This window comes from Echiichthys vipera (assembly GCF_963691815.1).
Source record: "Echiichthys vipera genome assembly, chromosome: 17".
NCBI classification, from domain to species: Eukaryota; Metazoa; Chordata; class Actinopteri; order Perciformes; family Trachinidae; genus Echiichthys; species Echiichthys vipera.
In genome coordinates this window covers 8,873,201-8,896,708 of record NC_139842.1, presented here as the reverse complement: position 1 = coordinate 8,896,708, position 23,508 = coordinate 8,873,201, and the positions used below count along the sequence as shown (strand labels likewise).

General features: G+C 40.5%; 1 protein-coding gene across 1 annotated transcript; it reads left to right on the top strand.

The window, feature by feature from the left end:
• Positions 1-6,638: 6,638 nt before the first annotated feature.
• On the top strand, positions 6,639-9,982 carry nptx1l (neuronal pentraxin 1 like; the record flags this gene model as incomplete). Its single annotated transcript, XM_083931738.1, has 5 exons — positions 6,639-7,082; positions 7,413-7,620; positions 8,298-8,542; positions 8,648-8,827; positions 9,761-9,982. 5 exons carry the CDS (start codon positions 6,639-6,641, stop codon positions 9,980-9,982), a joined length of 1,299 nt encoding a protein of 432 aa, XP_083787864.1.
• Positions 9,983-23,508: the final 13,526 nt, after the last annotated feature.

The window sequence follows — 23,508 nt, the reverse complement described above, 5'->3', positions numbered from 1 at the left end:
AAAGTATGTTACATACATAACTTAAGTTACAGGTCCTCCTGGATAAAAGTCCTGTTTTTTGGCACATCTGTCCACCCCAACCTCCTCCTGACGCATACTTTGTCACACTTTATAATGCATCATCTACTGCGCTGCAGTTGAGCAGTTGAAAGCCTAGTGTGTCTCATACAGACGCTAAAGTGTGCTCACTTTCAGGCGCTAAGGGCCACTGACCAAGCTGCCATATTTGATGAGTTGGAGTGAGAGCGAGTAAGCATAAACATCAGCATTAACATACAAGCTGATGTATAAAATCCAAACATGCACAAGACAGCAAAGGCAATCCGTAGAGAGCACTGCAAGAAGCCAGTTTGCTTATTCATGCACAAATAGTAGATCATAAAGCTCTCCATGAGTACAGTGGGAGTGCTTCCTCTGAGAACATATCTGACAGCAGATTAGATCGGAAAAATTTAAATGATGAATAAGTGAGTTGTGATAAACAAGGATAAATTTGGAGATTCTGTGTCCAGTCATCACATACTATGTGCAATGTTATTTAAAAAAAGAGATGTGCACATTGTTGTGTACATTTCCTCATCATCTTCAGCAGGAGGACAGCACTTTCACATCAGCACATAAATGATCCCAATGTCAGATGATGCATTGTATCAATTTCAGATGGGTGCTCGGCTCATGCAGATAGAAACATAATTAAATCACAATTTTTAATAAAACATAAGGACAGCGACAAACACACTGTATGAAAAACTCCATCTGGAGAGCATGTGGGACATAACTCAAGAAAAGGGAAATGATGGGAGGTTACGAGTATGAATGTCTTATGTCTTAATTAGCCTCTCTGGGCTATTTTTTTTTCCCACTGTGCTGACTACTGCATGACATTTCCTCGTTCTAACCAGCCACGGCATACTAAAGTTCCAGTGACCCCAAAATGGCAGCTGTTTTCCTCTCCTGGTATGGCGTACGGCTTAATTAGGGTTTTGTTCATGGAAATGATGAAATACCTTCCAGTATTTATCAGACAGTTCCACACAGTGTTTACAATGACATGGGGACCATCAGCCTTGGTGACCTTTAGCTTCCTCAGGCACACTGTGCATATATTTACATTGTAGGTATGCAGCTTCTCTAATGACTGGGACTGAATCGGTCGGGTTTCACTGTTCAATCGCCCCTCGATGCATCGGAGCGACTGTTACGACGAACCGTATGTTTTTAGTTATTTGAAAGTCTCAAATCCCACAATTATCCTGCTAAATATGTTCTTAACTGGAACATGCAGTTTATACCTTGTTTTCATGTTCAGCTACATGGAAACACTGACGGAGGCAATATGAAATCGATCCGTAGAACTGAAAACAGTCTGGGAAGAGACAGGAAGTACAGGTAGATAAAGCCACTGTTGTAAAAAAAAAAATCTATACATCAATAAAACAGCTATGGCTGCCCGAATCCCTAAAAGGATACACTACATTTAATTTAACTTTTACCGGAAAACATGTCAGTGTCAACCAGGGCTGGGTATTTTAATCTTTTCCCAGATCATGAAAACAAACAAAAAAATCCTCATAAAGAAAATGTTTTCTTCAGCTGTTTCCAGGGATTAGAGAAAAAAGTAACTTAGAAAAGGGATCCTGACAAAATGCCTTTTCCCCAGGTGTTTTACAGATGAAATTTGTGTAAGGCACTTTGAAGGATTATACTCCTAAAACCTTTTTTTTCCCCATCTCTGGATCCCCAGATTGTTTCTCTCACTTTCCCATCAGGGCTTCCATACTCACTTGATGAATCAATCACAAATGAATCAGTGTTTATTTTTTTTCTTGATACACAGCAACCATACAAAAACTGTGCCTACAAAAAAATCTAGTTAGTAGTCTAGCATAACGTATAATAAAAGAAGAGTAGTAGTGCACTACTGCTGGGTTAATTATATAGGGAGTAGTGCATGACTATACAAAGGAGTGATTTTTGGTTGGTCAGCTTTCAGTATTCGACAATTTCTGAAATTTAGAGCTGTGTTCTATTCCCAGCTGCCCTAATGTCAGACAGATGTCTCAAAGCACTCTTTGGTGTTGAAAAGGTAAAATGATTTAAAACAAAAAGTAAAAAGCACTGGATGTTCTTCACCCTTAATGGCTGTCACCACACTACAACAGAAGGTGCAGAGGAGTAAGAAGTAGGGGAGAAAAAGCCAGTCAAGGCAGGATGCCAACATGTGAAATTACAACTATTGATCTCTTGTGCTGGAGAAAGCATTCCCACTGTGTTTGAATGCATTATTAAGGAGATTGTGTTCGCCACAACAGGTGGACAGCGGTCTGGCAGCACAGCACCAACAGAACCGAGGCAGTATAGTGTGTAGGATTGTGATAAGAGCTACTGGCAGCTGTTTTGTATGAGATTAGTCTCTCCAGTGTCACAGATTGTTGTGCGGTCATGTCTCGCACAATGACTTGGAAAAACAAATAATAATTTCATCCAAACCTTATTATTATTATTATTTCATGCACACCATGGTTAAGAACATGATAGATTCAACAGCTGTTGGGTTTCTTTTGTAAATCAGTGTAACTCAATATGCTTACAGAGTGAACTTGTGGCATCCAGAGGAACATTTAAAGGACTGAGAAGGCCAGATTACAACAGTGTGATTTGAGTGTCTGCTCGAGCAGGTTCTTTATGCCTGTAGGAGGAGAGGAGACGAGGAGAGGAGAGGCAGGGGAGGAACGCAGGGAGTAGTAGAGGTGACGGAACAGGATGTTTCTGAGGAGCACAGAGGTTTTTCTGCTTTAAGCATATGGCTCTGAGATGTGTGTGGGAAGCGCTAAATAATTAATTCATAATAAGAGCTCGACTTTGGACATTTTGCAATGCTACTTGGGTCCCACAGGGTAGAACACGTCTAGGCTTTTCTGTCTGATTGTACAGTACATACTGTACAATCCGGTTAACTCAATACAAACTAAAATCTAAAATAATTAAACTATTATTCAGTTGGTTGTCTATTCTGCTCAAACAGGTTCATATATCTTAAGAAAAATTTACATTCTATTTAATATTGTGCAACAGTGACTGGAAGTGGACCTTGATGGTTAAGTTTAGGCAACAAAAAGGTGATGGTCAATTGTGTGGTTTGGTTTAGTCCTTCTGGGACATACACACAATTACCCAGGGGATAGTCTTGTGTTTTGGGACCCATCCACCACCCAACCTGCCACCCCACGCAGAGTTTGGCAGTATTATACAACGTTGCCTGATTACTTACCTTGCTCAGGAAATCATTTCTACAGTAATAAATATGTGGATAACACATGAATTAAAGGGTATTACGTTTGGTCATTTTATTTATGGACAGTGAATGAGCCTGAATAGTTACAACACTGTGGAAGTAAATATACACTGGAGATCAAAATTAGAGAACAAATTATTAATACTTGATTTGTTCTGAAACAAACAATTTTATTTTTTATTGATCAGAATTTGATAGAATATCTGCTGTGGCTATACCACTGCTGTGTTTTTAAACAACAAGTCACTTCAACAAAAACCTTTATTTTGTGGGGGAAAAAAACTGTTAGCAAAACTAGAGAACAGTAACCTTCTCTGTGTCAGAGGAGAAGATTTAAACAATGTTTTCTTCGGGCTATAGGATTAAAAAATGAACAGGAAATGTAGAGGCCCTTGCTTTGAATGACTTCAGCACATCTGCGCCCACAGGACATCACTAGTTTCTCACACTGCTCTGGTTTGATCTTGGTTCATTCATCTTCCACAGTTCAGTAACTGTAGTGGGTTTACTAGCCATTACTTTGTTGCAGAGGATTTTCCAGAGATTCTCTATGGGGTTTAGATCTGGACTCTGGGCCGGCCATTTCATTGTTTCAATATTTTTAGCTTCAAGGAAGTGCTTAGCCTGTTTTGCAGTGTGACAGGGGGCATTGTCTTGCATGAAAATTGCAGCTGATTAGGAGATAATTGCAGTGAAGGTATTGCGAGTTGCCAAAGGAGGTTCACATAAACATTTGCATTCACCCTGCCATGTAGCTGTACAAGAGGCCCATCTCCTGCTGCAGAAAACATCCCCCAAACAATGACATTGCTAAAGTTCAATTTATTTGGGTCTGATGTGAAACATTGTTTGGCGTCGTACACAAAATAAAGGTTTTTGTTGAAGTGTGGTGTCTACTTAAAATAACACGCTTGTACAGCAGTGGTATAGCCACAGCGGATATTCTATCAAATTCTGAAAAAATAAAAAATTACAGTATTTCAGATTAAATCAAGTATTTATAATATGTTCTCTAGTTTTGATCTCCAGTGTACACTCAACGGCCACTTTGTAAAAAAGGTACACCTTGCTAGTACTGCGTTGGACCCCTTTTGCCTTAGAACTGACATAATACTTTTTTAACATGAATTTAACAGGGTGCTGGAAACATTCCTCGATGATCTGGGGTCCACATTATATCATAGAATAACACAATTGCTGCAGACTTTTCAGCCTCACATCTATGAAGTCATATACTTGAAAACATCTAATAAAGTTTTCAGGTATATGACTTCTTTTGACTCTATTTTCCTGTATTACTCCTTTCACCCATTTCCTAAAAACCTTAAAGTAAGCTGCATTAAATGTTAATGGACTTAGCACCTTTCTAACATTACACTACTTGTGACATTCACAAAGACATTCATACGCTGGAGGCAGAGGCTACCTGCCCATCATCTAATCTTATGTAATCATTCAAACCACATCCGCACCCCCATGCACAGCACAGATAGCAATTTGGGATTCAGTGTCTTGACAAAGGACACATGCAGACTTCCACTGTTGCTCTACCTCTGAGAAACCTGCCACACAAATCCGAACAGTCATCACTTTAAATCTTGTGAATTTCATGCCACAGTTAAAGGCTAAAGAAAATGACTCTCTCTTGCACCTTTAAGCTTCTTTTTTGTTTTTAATAATATCAAAAACTCATGAGCCCATAAACCCTTTACATTGTCCTTAATTATCATTATGATAAAACACCATAATCCACACATTTAGGAGACAAATAAACAATGTACTTTAAGATCATCATACAATGACTTCTTACAATCAGAAAGCTGTAACATGAGGAATAAACATAATAAAGACTTTAAGGTAAATGATGTCCTTGGAATATTCTGTTTAAATTTCCCAAATGCATTATTAGATGTCTTAATCATTCTCACTCACTGATAGAACTGATACAAAATGATGTCCTTCCTCCTGACAACAATTTAAACTGCGCTTCAGTACCTGTAAAGAGGCACCTGCACTTGTGAAGCATTTAGTTTTACAGACCTGGTATGGATGATAATTATGTTTTGACCCATCTAACCTTCTTTATCTTATATCATTTTTGTCACATGCAGACTTTTGTCTCTCATGCCGTGTGCCTCTCTCCCAAGAAATCTATATTAATCAGAGAGCCGATACCTTTTCATTACTTATTCAAAATGTTTTCATCTTTTTTTTTTTTTCAACATTGACTGAAAAGATAACAGCAGAGTGGGCAATGGAAAAATAATTAAATTTAAATTTTCCTTCCTGAATAATAGATAGGGTAAAATGCTTGGGGACAGATTATCATTTGAGAAACGGAGATAAGATGATTATAGTAGTGATGTGTAGAGCAGATCGCCACTGCAAGAGAGGGTCTTTGGGAATAAGGTGTGTGTGTGTGTGTGTGTGTGTGTGTGTGTGTGTGTGTGTGTGTGTGTGTGTGTGTGTGTGTGTGTGTGTGTGTGTGTGTGTGTGTGTGTGTGTGTCTGTGTGTGAGTGTGTTTCACAAGAACTGAACAACAAAAAAAACCAAGAAATACAAAGACTACGAAATGCAGTCTTCGTGTTCACACAAAGTGATTCTGCACAAGTCTCAGTTGAGCTGAACGAGAGAAAAAGGCAGCAACAACTGAAAACTAAGCAGCATCTACAGACGCTCCTCTGCTCACTGTGATAATGTGATGTGGTCGGAGCTCTCCTCGGTGCTGAATCTGCGGGGACTCCGTCGACAGCAAATTGCAGTAACTTCTGATCTGCTTCCACCTAAAGTGTGTGTGTGTGTGTGTGTGTGTGTGTGTGTGTGTGTGTGTGTGTGTGTGTGTGTGTGTGTGTGTGTGTGTGTGTGTGTGTGTGTGTGTGTGTGTGTGTGTGTGTGTGTGTGTGTGTGTGTGTGTGTGTGCGTGCGTGTGAGAGTTTTCAGTGCGCGCAAAACCAAACAAACACAGCTGGCTCTCCTGGCACCCCGCCACGCATGCAACCCCTCTTCACTGCCTACAAATGCGCGTGTTCCAGATGAATAATACACAGCGAGAAAATGACAAATAGTCGAAGTGATGAAAGATTTAACGTGTGGGAGCCTGAAAGCAAAATGGGTTTCATCTCCTCAATGTGACGCCGCTCCTGGAGCCGATTAAACAGGGACAGAGCGATTCCCTCCCCTCCGGTAGTGATGCAGTGAACCTGCTCTGCGCAGAACCAGGCTCGCTGTATAAAAACGGCTGCACTTTCACAGACGGATTACAAAAACAAGGGGACACGAGCGCGTCAAGTCGTTGCGGCTCATCAACCAAAAAACAATTCACAACCCAACACAGAGACAGACATGCAGGTCACGAAGAACGGAATGTGTTGGAGACTTGTTCTATTTTCGTGCCTGCTTTTGGAGAGTTCATCTCAAGACTTTGGCGGTCAGACGCAGTTCATTTGCACGTCCGTACCCAAGGATATGGACATTTGCGCAGCCACTTTGCAGAACAGTGTGCCGGGAGAGGACTTGAAGACCACTGTTATGCAGCTGCGGGAGACGGTTTTACAGCAGAAAGAGACGATAATGAACCAAAAAGAGACTATCAGAGAACTGACCTCAAAGTTAGCTCGGTGTGAGAGTCAGAGCGGCGCCGAGACCGGGGACGCGCGGCCCGGGGGCAGGAGAAAAGAAGCTGGGACCAAAAACACAATGGGGGATGTATCGAGGGGCCCCGCTGACACTTTGGCGCAACTATCACAGACTTTACAGTCGCTGAAGCAGAGATTAGAGAACCTGGAGGTAGGCTGCTGCTGATTCTGAGGACATTAATAACACTTTGGTGCCTCTGCGCAATCGCCAAATTACGAACAAAAGCACTTTTTTTGACCAATATCATATCAAGATTAACAATAATAATGAGATAAATGAGAATAAGAATAATAATGTGATGATTCGAGTCTCTGTTTGCTAATATTACATTAAAATGTGCCACATTTTTTAACTTTGCAATATATAAATGAAATTGCTTGTCCATATGCTGCAATAAGCCTAGAAAAAAACGTGAGCGGGTATCATTCCCGCTCAATAATTCTGTACATTAAGCTTAATGCTTCTTTCCCCCTCAAACAGCAATTCAGCAGAAGTAACAACTCGGTGCAGGCGAACAGCCTCAAGGACCTGCTCCAAAGTAAAATCGACGACCTGGAGAAGCAAGTGTTGTCCCGAGTGAACAGCATCGAGGAGGGGAAGCCCGGACTCCGGAATGAGACGGAACAGCGTGGGAGAGTGGAGTCCACACTAACATCTCTACACCAGAGGATCACCGACCTGGAGAAAGGTAGTTGGGAAGAGAGCATGGGCTTGCGCACAAAAAAAGTAAAGGAGATCTGGGTGGGTTTGGGTGAGTAAGTGTAGGATGGATGGGTAAAATGATTGATGATCGAGGAATGATTACGCTCAGCAATAGGAGATACCAGATCGCAGTCTGGCAAGGGGGTGGGGGGACTCTGGCATTATAAGCTTTTATGACCTCAGCCTCCGATTTAATGTTGTGCTCATCTGCACAAAGCTGGAGCAGCCCGGTGTATTCTGCAGTTTCCTGCTCTAATTCATGCAGATTAAACCAGGTCAAACGCGCAGTGGGCGAGCCATCCCTCCATTTGCTGTGAGTCATTTGAGAAGTTGAACCCCGGTGCGCTCTCGGTTTGGGACACCTCTATACCGCAGAACAAAAAACAACAACAACAAAAAAAAACATTTGTGTGGCAGTAAAATATAGAGGTGTGGCAGCAGTAAGAAACACGAGATGGAGGCTGACGTCGGTAGCATGCATCATGCGAGATTAAAGCAAATCTGGGGATTGTGGATTTGTTGTGTAACACAATTCACACGGTATGTAAAGCCACAGGATGTGAGAGTTGGGAATATCTATGATTAACAAATAATGATAAAAAAATGAAATGCTTCCTTCTCCAAAGAGTCTGAAACTAACCATTATCTATTTATTCTCCACAGGTCAGAGAGAAAGCAGGCCTCTGGATAAATTCCAGCTCACGTTCCCACTGAGAACCAATTACATGTACGCAAAAGTGAAAAAGAGTTTGCCAGAGATGTACGCCCTCACCGTGTGCATGTGGCTCAAGTCCAACGCGTCTCCGGGAGTGGGCACACCTTTCTCCTACGCGGTTCCAGGTCAAGCCAATGAGTTGGTCCTCATAGAGTGGGGAAACAACCCAATGGAGATACTAATAAATGACAAGGCATGTCTAACACACAATGGGAATGATGCCATGTATTGATTTTAAACTAAATGTCTCTACTGGCCCACTGCAGCAAATATTCACGTCATATCTATGTTCTTCTAGGTTGCTAAGCTGCCTTTCCTTATCAATGATGGGAAGTGGCATCACATCTGTGTAACATGGACCACTCGTGATGGTGTTTGGGAAGCTTTCCAAGATGGCGTCAAGAGGGGCAGTGGAGAGAATTTGGCTCCTTACCATCCTATTAAACCACAGGGCCTGCTGATCCTCGGTCAAGAGCAGGTAAAGACAACACACATCTGTTTCTAATGCTTTCCACTGCCATGAAGGCAACACATTATTTCTCAAGTCACACAGTAACCCATTTGGAGAGCGTCTTTACCACTTTATTCAATGTGACAGGATATCATGGCATGCACAGGGATTATTAAAGGTCCAATATTATGCTAATTTCAAGTTTATTCTTGTATTTTAGTTTTCTACAAGAACATCTTTACAGGATTTAATGTTTATAAACGTATTATTTTTCTCATACTGTCTGTCTGAATATACCTGTATTCACCCTCTGTCTGAAACACTTAATTTTAGCGCCTGTCTCTTAGAGCCACCCTCTCAAAAAAGTCCAGTCTGCTCTGATTGGTCAGTGTGTCTGGGCTTTCCGCATGTCCGGGGAATGAATGTAACGGCACTGTATATAGTATAGCTTAGTCTTGATGGATTGTTAAAGGCACAGTTTCTGAATACGGTCTGTGTAAATGTCTTTATGGATAAATCATTTTAATACTTCCACAGTATTTATATAGAACCCGGACTTGCTTTTTAATTAAAGAAAGACAAGGAATCCTTACTTTTTATAATATGTAACCTTTAAAATACTTTGTTGAATACAAAAGCCGTGTGTCATGGCACGAAACATTAGCTAACAAGGCAGAATAGTAATATTTTTCATTTTGATGTGACAAATAAATCAGATTTCAATTTTCAAATCCATCCTCGCAAATCTTAAATCACTTAATAGGTTTTATAAGGTGATTGGATCTTTAACTGGAACTCATCAGGAATCCCAGTGGATAGAAGATGCCTCATTTAATTTAATCAGTCAAAAGAAAAAAATCCAGTTAATCCAAGAGGTCATTTTGTTCTTTTCATGAAGCAGCCAGAGGAGGAAAAAAAAATAATATCATCCTTGATTAAATCCATTTGTCTTTTCCACAGGACGCGCTCGGGGGAGGATTTGATGCCACACAAGCTTTTGTTGGAGACCTTGCAAATTTTCACATCTGGGATCGGAAACTATCTGTCGGAGAGATATACAATCTAGCGACGTGCAGCAGCAAAGCACAAGTGGGCAACGTTTTCGCATGGATGGAGACGAGCCTTGATATTTACGGTGGTGCCTCAAAGTGGACATTTGAAGCTTGTCGCCAGCTCAACTGAACTGCAGGGAAGAAAAGATGAATGCATTTGCTAAAGCTACTCTGTTGTCACAGCATCGGTAATCTGATTTGAAATATCAGGATTATTTCAATGAATTGCGTCTGGATTTGTTATAGATATTTGAAAACATCATTCGTGGACACTTGATTTTACCAGATACTCATCTGGGACAGGTCACTGCAAATGGACACTTTGGCATCCTGTGGTGCTTGAATGCACCAGCAGGCCTGGAAAAAGCAGCCGGTGTTGCTCCAGAGAGCAGAGGATTCTCTCGGAGACCGAAATGTCAGGCCAGCATCAAAAGTACAGTAGGAGGTCATGTAGTTTTTAGCCAACAGATGTCACGCGATTCAACAAAACTTCAACACGTCTTTTCTGTCTTGACTGCCAGGGATTTTCACTGTGAAAAGGGACAAGGTGGACTTCTTTAAAAGGAATGTGCTCTTCAAGAGGTCATGAAATAGACAACATTGTTTCTCTCTCACTATTTTTTCTCCACCACCACCTGCTTGACGTGATTTTGTGTAAAGAATGACGTATTTATTGCCAACATTCGAGCCTGAGTGCCTTGGGCTGTTGAAAAAAAATCTCAGCACATTCATTATGATTTGCAGAGTGTTAGTGTTTATTTTCTTGTAAATTTATTTAGAAAAGGTGTTAATTGTAACACTCTGAATAAGATTGGATCGGATTGTTTATTGTAAAATGCAATGATGATAATGACGCATTTTGCAGATGTTTGTACCTAAATGGAAATGTTATCTGTACAGTAACAGCATGTCTTAACTTCTGTAAATGCTGCGTCAGCATCTATGATCTTTGCTTTTACTATCTGACTTTTGGGTTGAGATTTTATACTGTATTGTTATATGCTTAAAGCATGGCAACACGGACAGATGAAAAAAAGTTCTAGTTTTTGTAATAAATTGTGATACTTGAATCATACACGAGTGTTAACATATTTATTTGAATAATGTGGACACTCTTTATGAAGCAGAGATCTAACGAAATATGGTCTCGATTCACTACAATTAAAAAAGTCGGAATTTGACCCCCTTAACTTGTTCCTCTGAGTGCGCAATTCAGCAAGTTTGCCCATTAGACCATGTTAGAGCTGTCACTAAATCACTAAAAGAAAACCTGTACACTACCTGCCCATCATGGAAGACAGATATTTGTGTCTGGAGTTGGTAAGGATCAAAACAGAGCTAAAAGCAGTGTGAATACTGGTCTTACACTCATCATGTGTCCAGAAAAAGCGCTCCACATTCATGATAATATTACTACAAAGTTCACTATAACAACCTCTATAACAACCTAAGACCTCTCACAGCTTGTTTGCACCGCCCCAAAATGGCCATAACAGTTATTAGTTATTACCAGAGACTGCATAAAAAATGGACGGCGTCTTCGTGATGTCACCCATTGGTTTCTGAAGAGCCGTTGTGAAGCTCAATGCGGGTGCGGCTTTTGCCATCACCATCTTGGCATGTGATGGCCAATGCCTGACTACCTGTTCCCGGCTAATCCAAAAATGGGCAAAAAGGTGGAGTGCACGTGGAGGGCTACTGTCCAATCAATACAATACATTGAGCAGAACATAATGAAATTCTTGAGATATTCTTCTCACAAAAGTCAGTATGACACAGTTCAAGCCTATAGAGTCTATATTTGACATTTGGTAAAGAACAACACTTGATTACAAAATATGTGAGGTGGTTTACTCTTACAAGGTCCTCAACATATATTTCTTACAAGGCTATATTATTGTGGCAAACACTTTGTTAATCCGATTTAAATGATTGAAAATAGAAAAAGCCCTTCCTCAAAGTCAGTGCAAATATTCACTGTCATTGTAATAAAAACGTGTGCATGTGGGATTTGAACTTTTCATCCTGAAGAATGGAAGAAGAATAAATATAGTGAACTTACCTCCACCTTACAAAACTGCCATCTTCCTTTGTTGAGAATCAATCTCAAGGTGGTGAAGTTCACAGGAACCTTCAGCAGTGCACAGTAGACACACCAGCATCTTAACCAAACATAAGCAATTTCTGCAAAGGAGTACAGAGACACCATAACATGTACACTGTAAGTACACACACTACATACATGGTAAACTCATGGTTATTTCAGTCATCACAAGGTTGGCTTTGAGGTCATACATCTAAATCCATGCAGTCTCTCCGCAAATGAATCAAAACTGACACTGCACGCGTTAGAGAGAAAAGCGGGGACTGAAGGTCCTCCCTTATTGTTAGCGAGGTCATTCTGTCCCACCACAGTCGGGTCATATGCCCTGCAAATTGGTTTCCATTCTCCACCTCTGAGGTAGAGGGACGTCTTTACATCAATAGGTTCTCCCAAGGCACCAGACAAACTTCAGCCCCTCCCTATAGCACAGCCATTACAGGCAGCTACTGTGACACATCTGGGTTTGTATTTCAGTGCAAATTATTTAGGTTGAGAAACAAAAGTCACACACAAACACATTACATATACACACAGACATGTACAGATAGACACACACATACACAGTATGATCTCTTCTTGAGTGGCCACCGGAGGCCTAGGAAGAAATTTACTTTCACCTTCTTATCCACAGCTACCTGGCCTTGTTGACCTACGGACCACAATTTTCCAAATCAGGTCCTTTTTCTCTTGACCTAAATCCTTCAACAATCTTGTCAGGTGTATTTTTGGCACAGCCATATAATAGCTAGCCTGTGACCTATCCCAAGCTTTCTCCAGCCCTAATTGGTTTGTGCCTGCATGCACTCCAATTCAAATTAGCTTAGAGGAAAGGTCAGTGAGATGTCCGACACATCTGGCTTCTACTATTCACCCTTTTTCTTAGCACACGATATAAATTCATCTTTTATTACATCTTTTATTTCCAGGTTTTTCAATAGAGAATTGTGCTACTTGCCTTAAAGCTATTTTTTAGTGAAATGACAATATGGATAACAAGCCTTTGTCATTCAGGAGACCATGTATACAACAGAAGTGAGTACACCCTTGTGCAATGTCACTTAAATGTCAAATGATTCAAAACAGAATCAACTGACAGTAGTTGCATTATTTTTAAGTTGACAAGCAGAGTATTTCCTCTTATGAACAATCAAAAACAAAAACTTTAAAAATACTATATTGAAAATAGAGGACTAAAAGTAGAAACACAATGCAAAAAAATTCAATACACCCGTGATGCCTGACACAAGTTAGAAAAACCTATGATCAAAATTGAGTACACCTGTGATTTCCAACTAGCCTAATTGCATGGTTGCCATGGTTATAACATGACCTGTGAACACCAGAATTTTCTCAGTTTTAGACCTATAGGCTGGGTCCATGGAAAGAATTGCCAGAGGAACTGAAACATCTGACTGTGCGACTTCACAAAGATGAAAAAGGATACAGGAAGATCGGAGACCAACTAAAAGTTGAAACACAGTTGCAGCAGTAATCAGGAATTATAGAACAAGCCATAGCACCACTAATCAGAGCGACAGTCGCCATCCTCCTAAAATGGTGCCAAGGACCGTACGCTACTTGTACAATCTAGCTCTGAAATACAGACGGGCAAGTGCTTCAGACTTGGCACAGGAGTTATCGAAGGTAATCGGAGTTCCTGTGACTGCTCAGACATTGCGAAGGACATTCCATAAAGTCAACCTCTGTGGACGGCGTCCAAGAAAAAAAGCCTTGCTCACTCTTCGGCCGAAAACTGCATGATTAAACCTTGCTAAAGAACATGAAAATAAGCCCGATTAATATTTGGAGCACATTCTTCGGTCAGATGAGACCAAGATAAATTTTTCGGGCTCAGATGGGGTCCAGCATGTCTGGTGTGAACCTGGCCAGGACTACCACAGTGAATGCATGGTCCACGACAGTGAAGCACCAAGGTGGTAGTGTGCAGATGTGGGGCTGCATGAGTGCAAAAGGTGTTGGAGAGATGACATTTATAGATGGCACCCTGAATGCATGTGAATATACCAAAATACTGGCTGACAAGATGACTCCCAGTCTCCAGAAGCTTGGCACAAGAGGAATATTACAGCATGACAACAATCCAAAGCACACTTCCAACATCACACAACAGTTCCTAAAGAAGGAAAAAGTGAAAACTATGACTTGGCCAAGTATGTCACCTGACTTGAATAGAATAGAACACATTATGGGGTATTTTAAAGAGAAAGGTAGAGCAACACAGCAAAGAGCAGCTGAAAAAAATGTCTCTGAAGAATGGCAGAGCATCTCTTTAGAAATTTGTGCAACATTGGTTTCCTCCATGCCAAGGAGGATTGAGTCTGTCATCAAAAATAAAGGTGGACATAAGAAGTATTGACAGAATAAAGGATTTGGATCTCAGTAATCAAAGATGTACTAACTGTTGCTGCATTGAGTTCCTACTGTGGGGCCTGTATTTTTAATATAGTGAATCTAAACATCATTTTTAAAATTTTACATAAGAGCAAATACCCTACTGTTCAACTCTGAAGTGATACAATGACTGTAAGGTGATGCAATTTCGAATCGTTTGACATTTAAATGATATTGCACAGGGGTGTACTCACTTCTGTTGCATACTGTATTAGCTGAATGTCAAATCATTATCATATTTGGAGCAGGATTTACCACTTCTGGAGCATTGCTGTGTACTCAGGTAAACATCCAACCTTTTTATGTATACTGTACATTTCGTTTCCACTCACACACAACAACAACTCTCCCTGTTCACACTGAATAGAAAAATCAAGTTAACAAGCTCAGCATGAGATCCTTGTTCTGTTGAACTAACACAGAAATCCGACTGTTCTCATTCACTGTTTGTACATACGAAAAATAATGCACTGTAATCCCTATTAGTTACATCAGAAATTACACTCAGAGCAAAGAAATAAATCAATAAAAATAAATATGTAAGTGGGTTGGGGTGGAGGTTGGGTCCCAAAAATGACTTTTTGGTGCCTTTCTCTCAAACTGTCACCTTTTACTGCGGTCACCATTTCCGGACGCCAATAATAACCTGACAACTTACAAGGAATGGCAAAAAACTTTGGTGGTTTGTTGTTTATGGCTAAATTATGAACTGGCTCCGTCAGTGCGGTGTAATCCACGCCATGTATTGCCTTCTGCACGCTCTATATTTCTATTGAGTGAAAACGCATTTGACATTGAAAATCTGCAGTTGTGTGCTGCATGTGTGAAAGAGAAACTCCGGGCTATGTCTGAACCTGATTCTCCTGACATTGCCCTGGTTTCATATTTGAGGCTTAAGAGTCGTGCCGCTCAGACGCTACAGTGGATCTTTGACCTAAACATATGCATGCTAACATGCTAACATGCTCACAGTGACTATGCTAACATGCAGATTAAGATGGTGAACAGCTATAATTGTTACCATGTTCACCATCTTAGTTCAGCATGCTAGTATGCTAACCTTTTCTAATTAGCACTTAGATCGTTGAGGCTGGTGGGAATATCATTTGTATTGCAGGTAAAAGGTCGAAGTATTGGACGTCAAGGATCAAAGTGATTCCAGTTCATGCTCTGGGGACCATAAATGTGTGCACCAAATTTCACTATAATTTTCCATTCCAATTTTCCCATCGTTATGTAGCTATTTCACAAAACAAAAAATTTCAAATTAATTGCTGCTAGCATGGCTAAAATTTTAATGTATATATCTTATAAAGAAAGTATCTATGGAATTTGAATGTTACAAAACTTAACTGATAGATTCAGATACAAAGAGGATTAAAGAGAAACTCCACTGATTTTACACATCAAAGTCTGTTTACAGATTGTGGAAAGTACTACTGCAATAGTCCAAAAAGTTGTGCAATCTGATAAACTGCGTGATGTCACTTAACTCAGTGATGGTTGGGGCCGAGGCTACAAATTTAAATAAAAAATAAAAAAATCTGTATGTGGGGAAAACCCATCTTGAGGCTACATTAGCCACTACTAGAATAACATACCCAGATCTACTGGCCAATCTGTTGGTGGTCAAGTTGCATGTGAGTACTGTAGCTTCCAGAGTTGGTACATTGTGAGTCAAACACTGTTTTAGGAGGGAAAAACTAAATCGGCAGAGTACTCTTAATTTAAAAATTGTTGAGCAGAAAGTTTTGTCCAGTTGCATCAAACTGCTCTGAGCAACGGGCAATTCTGACAAAGCATGGGGGAAACGGACCAACAGTTACAAAGAGACCCAGTATTCAAAAGCCACTGTAACAGTGGGACAGTGGTTTATAACCCCTATCCAAAGACTGCTTACTGTGCTTTATAAGGCAAACACGAGAAATATCTCATCAAGTGGCTGATGAAAAATTCATGAAAAGAGAACAGAAAAACATACAAAAACTCTAGGTGGGCGTGGGAGACATTTAACTGTCCTATTAATGCTGAATAAGAGCCATTTTGCTGAAAATTATAATACTTGTGACACAGGCAATCTGTAGATAAATTATGTTCAGGGAAATGCATTTTTAATGGCAAAAAGATTAGCTACACAAATAGGAAAACAGTGAAATTCAAGAGTTTTATTGGAGCATTTGTGTAACTCATCAGTATCATTTTATTGGATCATATGGTGCTCAATGCAAAACTGCTAAGACGTGTTTTTCTTTTTCAGGATTTTTAGCACTTGACAGTTCCGAGTCCAGAGTACTTTTGTTTCATAATTTTGCATCGAGGCTGTGTCCTTTTCAACCCAATTCTGATCCAATTCTCATCTAATAGGTGCTATAAGTAATATCTTAATGCACCATTTAAATCTCATTATACAAAAGCTTTGGCCCACACTAATGCTGATGAACTCTTTAAACAATTATCATTGGCACAAGACAACAGAGTGGTTGTCTTTTTTGAATGTACTTTAAATACTGCCAATGGAGGGCAACAAAAAAGGACTTTGGCTTGCATGGTGAAACAGAATATACATGAGGCACACATTCATCCATACTTGTCCTTAATCTCAGAGTTATTTCTGCAGCTGTCAGGGTGGTGCTCATCCCTCCATGCCACTGAATGAATAATTGATTTCTTCTCGACATGGGAAATTCCCCTCTTTAGAGTATCACCCAACGAGCGTCAGACCAAATTTATGCAAAAAATGTCCTTCCTCAAGGGAAATGCAGACACAAAACCACATCACTATTTCTTTAGTGCTTCCTTGAAGTGTTTGCCAGATGAGTAGGTATCAACATAATTACTTCTCAAGGGGAGAGATTATTTTGGATAGTTTTAAATGTAAACATTATAGTCGCTCAATTTTGTTTGTACTTTACACGTTAAGAGCTCCACTGTGTACACTTGGGATACATACTGAGCCACATTGGCAGAGTGACAGAGTGTTGTGTCTTCCAGAGATTCAGTACGATTATCACTTCCACAGGTGCTAGGGTTTTGCTTACTGTAGGATGTCTCATGACAAGCCAAAACATCCACCATAGAGAGTATATATATATTTTTTTTTACAGTTTGAGAGTTTGTGTGTGCATTGTTGTTGTGCATGTTTACCATATATTCGATCTAGACAGATATTCTAGTCATTCATTATCCCAGCTCATTCAACAGGGTCTATATGCGATAGTGCTGATGATATGACATTATGAAACTTCCATGAACCCATATTGTACATACGTAGATGAAAACTTGAGGGACCAGTCAAACCCAGGTTTGTTTCTTTTGGCAATTTCATTGCCGTGCATAAGCAGACATAAAAGCCAGACCGTCCTTACCAAAAAGATGACCATATACTGCAGATCAATTATGAAATCAGCTTCTTATGACCCATATTTACGTTTGTTGTTAGGCGGCGACCACTAGTGGCCGTAATAATTATCCACAGAGCCCACCGAACAAGCAAGTTACAGAAGTAAGGTGCGGTAGTGCAAGAGTGAAACTGTGTTAATAGTATCCTGATCCTGAACCCGAACAGATCCTAGCACACTTGACAAAGCAGCCAAGGCTGTGTATCAATTTTTTTGTGCTGGAGTTGACATTTCAAAGAAGCCAACCGAAGTACATAATCAGCAAAAAACAAAATTTAAACCAAAAATGATTCAGATGAGCCTTGAGACGCCAACACTGAAATTACAAAATCGCTTTATCTTTTCACCTTGAAGAAGTTCAACACACATTGTGTACATACTTGCGGACAAAGATCTTGCTCGAACTACATATCATACAGTATATACTGTACTCAAGGACTGGATGGACTAACTGCCCTGTCACTCCTTTAGCACCCCAACAGATAGAACAGAACAAACCCTCTCATGTCCCTATGAGTATACTTGCACAAATTAGGAGCTTGTCCTCTGTTCACAGACCACAACCTATTCTCATCAACAGGTCTGTATGATCTCTTACAAAGGAGTAATGCACAAAATGTTGTATGATATCCTATAAAATATGAAGTTCTATTTAATGCCATAATACAGGATCCAGAAGTGGACCGCAATGGTTTTGTTTAGGAAACAAAAGGTGGGTTTGGGACCCATCTACCACCCCAACCTCAATCCTTGTATTAGCGGCCTTATACTATGTCACCTGATTTTAATACATGGAACACACACAAAACAATATGTGGAATACAAACAAATTACGAGCAATTCTTTTTATAATTATATGTATGAACAGTGAATGAGGATAGCCTGCAGACCAACATGGAATCAGACCACCATATCTGTCTGCCCATCCACACTCTCCATTTACAACTGAAGCAACACTACCAGTGCAACATTCATTCATTCATCTTCAACCGCTTATCCCGGGGTCGAGGTCACAGGGGGGTACACCCTGGACAGGACGCCAGTCTATCGCAGGGCACATGGAGACGAACAGAGACAGACCACCATTCACACCTGCTGGTGATTTTGTAGAGTCATCAATGAACCTAACACGTGCATGTCTTTGGACTATGGGAGGAAACCGGAGAACCCGGAGAAAACCCAAGCAGACAGGGGGAGAACATGCAAACTCCACACAGAAAGGCCCAGGCCGGGATGCGAACCTGAGAATTATTTTTCAAAAGTAACACTTGGGGAGAGCAAACTTGTGTGGTCAGTACATCTTCTAAGAGCACAGTTTCTCTTGTCTAAGGGATGGCAGAGCAGATTAATGACGCATTCCAATACTTCTTGGCTGCCTTCCTCCCTTTGGCCCAGTGCCCCTCTCTGCAGCTCGTTGCGTGTTGCCTGTGTACACTGAAGGGTAAGGTCTGTATTTTTCCTGTCCAATGGTCAGACTGAATTTAGGATTAAGGGTAGAAGAGATTATTTTGGAGATTTTAAGGGCATGCGTTGTCCGGCTTGATCTTTATTGGACCCAGTACTGATAACAATATGTAGAAAATGACTGCATTTAATTGTACAGGGTACATGTAATCCATCTATAGTTTAGACCTGATTCCATTCTTTCTAAAGCATCAATGTGCTACTCCTAAAATAATAATTCAATAACCGAGGAGCTGTATTGTTCCTGAGATGCACACCACAGTCATATTTAGATCTACAGGTGTGCATGATGCTACTTCTTGATGCAATACCATCTATCTAGAGAAACAGGGAACTTGTTTAATATTATATATTAATATAAAATGCATAAACTATCTTCAACTAAAATGGCACGAATGACGTCGTAAATTGCCAGATTTGGTAAAAGTGTTCCTTTGTTTGCCACTCTTGTTCATTTACTTCCACAGTGTGAAATGCAAAGTGGTAAATATAGGAGCCTGCTTAAAAACATCCGTTATACCTGACTGTAATTACCGCTAGGATGGTAACATCAATACTATTTACCATAAATCTGACTTGATTTGAATGCTGCATCATTCTTTCCCCTCTTTATCATCAATCTCACTCCATCCCTCTCTTTCCTTCTTCAAAATGCCTCTCTCTTCCCCCCCCCCATCTCTAGTCTGCCATGACTGGGCTTTATCCACAGGCGTCTTGTGACAGAAGCCGGCACAACAGGAATATTTTTCATGAAGATGCCCCCTTCCCTTCAATCTCTGGGAGCAATGCCAGAGCTGTTTTCCATAATCAGGTCAATCACAAACAGCCACCTCTATCCCTAACCTCCACTTCACACACACACACACACACACACACACACACACACACACACACACACACACACACACACACACACACACACACACACACACACACACACACACACACACACACACACACACACACACACACACACACACACACACACACACACACACACACACACACACACACACACACACACACACCCCATGTAAATAAGAGCATGGACTTATGCTAATAGTATCGGAGTAATCACCAAGGCTGTGGCAGCAGCGCTGAGGCAAGCAGTGAAGAAGGAAACACAGATGTCCTCACCTAACCTGACAGGGCAGGTGCACCATGAAGCAGCAGACTCAAATGCTATTGTTGCTTTTTATAAAGTTGGGAATAAACAGTAAACTTGTGCATACTGTAGTACTAAAATGAGCACAGACACCAGATGATCACTCCGTAAAAAAAATAAACTGGCAAGTAAGTACAATTGTATACTTGCAATAGGAAAAAAAAAAGTTGCAGTCAAATTTTTGTATAAACAGATAAAGTGGAATATTTTTTTGCAGGAGCACAACTTTTTATGAATGCAGAGGATATACTTTTTAAATTAAATTAAATGGCTGTAAAGTTCAGTATAAGGCGAGTAAAGCCCTAAGCTTATAATCCACCAAACTGTTGATGGAAATCCAAACATTCCACTGTACCATAGGTGCAAACGAAATTAATGAAAAGTCTGCACCAATACTGAACAGATGGAATTTCTATCAAGGTTAACAGCCTTCAATCTACACTTTGTAGCTTCAGCATTCAGGAAATAAAAAGTCAGTTTATCTTAAAGAAATGCATAACTCCTTCCACGTTGATGGCAATGCAAAAGATTTACAAAAGATTTTTTTTCTTTTTTCCATTTATAAAAGAATGATTTTAGAGAGAGGTTGATGAGGTGCCTCCAAAATGTTAACTGCAAAACTGCTTTTACACTCAGCACAAAAAGGCAAGGACGTATGAGAGTGAAAAGGATCTTTTTATTAGATCTTTAAAGTGCGATTATGACTGATAATTGAAAAGACCAAATTGTTGGCCCTCGAGTTAAACTATTTCAGAGAGTTGTTTGGTCATTGTCCCTTACAAATACCCAGTATAGAATACTGGAGACAAATACAAAAGGAACTCCCCCTGCCCCCCTCTTCATCGACAGGGACTGTGTAGAATGGGTCTCAGGGGACCCCTCCTGGTCTCGCAAATATACCTGTGGTTGTTAAGAAAGCACAGCAGCGACTACACTTCCTGAGAGTGTTCATGAAAAGGCGACTGGGAAAAAAGCTGCTGGTGGCCTTCTACCACTCCTCCATAAACTGGCGTATGGCTTCTGACCATAGTATGCCTGCTGCATACCATGGTCAGCTATTCAGCAGCATACAGGAGAGCTCTTCAGAGGATCATCAGCACTGCAGAGGAAATCATCTGTGGCCCTCTTCCCTCCCTGGTAGATATCACCAGCTGCTGCCTCTGCTGAGCCAAAAACATTCTAAAGGGTTCTTCTCAACCTGGACACAACCGATTTGATCTGTTGCCCTTTTCTTAGCCCACTTAACAAGCATTGAATGGCCCCAATATGTTGTCTGTTTTTGAGGGCAAACCTAGTGGATCTTGTGCAACAATTGAATTTATTCTAGTGCAATAAATACCTGTACTTTTACTCTAGTGCAAAATACTATTGTATGGCTTCTACTTGTACCCTTGTTTTGTCTTATGAGGATTATGTTTCCCTGTGCTTTATATCAGGAGAAGTGCTCCTAAGTTGGGTGCATTCTATACAGTAACAATACATTTTTTCTGCAAAGTACCAAAGCTGTCCTGGACAACAGTCAGCTTTGAAATATCTTAAACAGAAAAAGATGACAAAAAAGAAGATGAGAAAGACAGAAAAAACAGATCTACATCCTTTGAAACAGCCTGCACTTAGAAAAATAGACCAGATAAGGGTGGCCAGGAATGACGCAAATTGTAGGCTGAGAGTAGGCTTTGAAAAAAATGTCCTGAAAGAAGTAATATCAGAGTGTGGCACCAAGCTGAAGGTAGTAAAGAGGAGAGGTGGCAAAAAAAAACTACACCAGAGAAAATGCAAGGAGGGAGAAAGGACTTTGGTGGTAGGGATATAGTGGACAGAAATGAGGCTGCAGAAGAGAGCTTCAGTAAATACATGACTGTGAAGGAGAGATGGAAGATCACAGACAAGCTTGAGGAGGAATGGCCAATGAGTTTAGCAATTCACCCTGTCACAATGTAAGAATTCAATGTCTCAAGGGTATACAGAGGGTGACATGAGGGGGTTTTAAAGAACCTGGGTAAGATGCTGAGAGGCTGTAGATAGGGCATTAACAAAAGCGAGGGGCAGAGGCCTTGTCTATATTTGTCAGGACAAGAGGAAACACTGAAAACCCCTGATGGAGTCCATAAAGTCTCCTCTGACCTGGCGAAGAGGGGGATATTAAAGCTGACCTTGGCAGGCAGCTTCCAGTTTCCCAGAGGATTACCGTGACATCTCTCCACCAGACAAATACCCTCTTCCTCATTAGGGGGACAGAATTGGCAGGTAAGTGTATATGAGAACCCTGGGAAATACACATGCAAGGGGTCGTGGTCACTGTAAAAAAAGGAGCAAAACTTATTGTATAAGTTAGACATATGTAATTGATAGCAAACATGCTTTCTCATTTCAGTTGGACTGGGAAGCATTTTGTTTTTGATAAATACAGGAAAAGGCACATATGACAGAATCATGTGCTTTATACACTCAAACTTCTACAATAATTTGATGTCTGAACTCTGATATAGAAAGGGTAATAAAGTAAGAATGAGGAAAGATAAAGTAGATGGATTTCAATTCAAATCCTGTCTTGAATTTCCATCTAAAATACTTCCGTTGTACTTTTTTTATTGTTTATTTGAGTCAAATGTCCAGACACTTTACGACACCATTTATCAAATCATTATATAATAGAGAAGTGTATTATTGGAATGCGGTTTTAGTCTTCTTGAACTGCTGAATCTGAATCTTCCTGACTGCTAAATTCTGCTTTTAAGGGCTTAAAATATTAGATCATTTAAGTCCTGCAGACAGCCTCATAATCAGGGTGTAGATAGCAAAAGCTTCTTTCCATATAAAAAAGGCCACTTCCAAGTGATGTAATACAAGCAAAGTACACAAGTCAATTCACTGAATATTCCATAAATGAAAGAATCAATGATAAAATAAAAATTAAAGCCGCAAGCGGCATTGAAAGGACCCTAGCCTCCCATGCGTGTCGAGGGACAGACCAAAACCATACATTTCCGCAACCGGTGGTGTGGTGGTTAGCACTGTTGCCTCACAACAAGAGGGTTCCCGGCTGGGGCCCTTCTGCGTGGATTCTCTCCGGGTTCTCCGGCTTCCTCCCACAGTCCAAAGTGTTGTGCAAG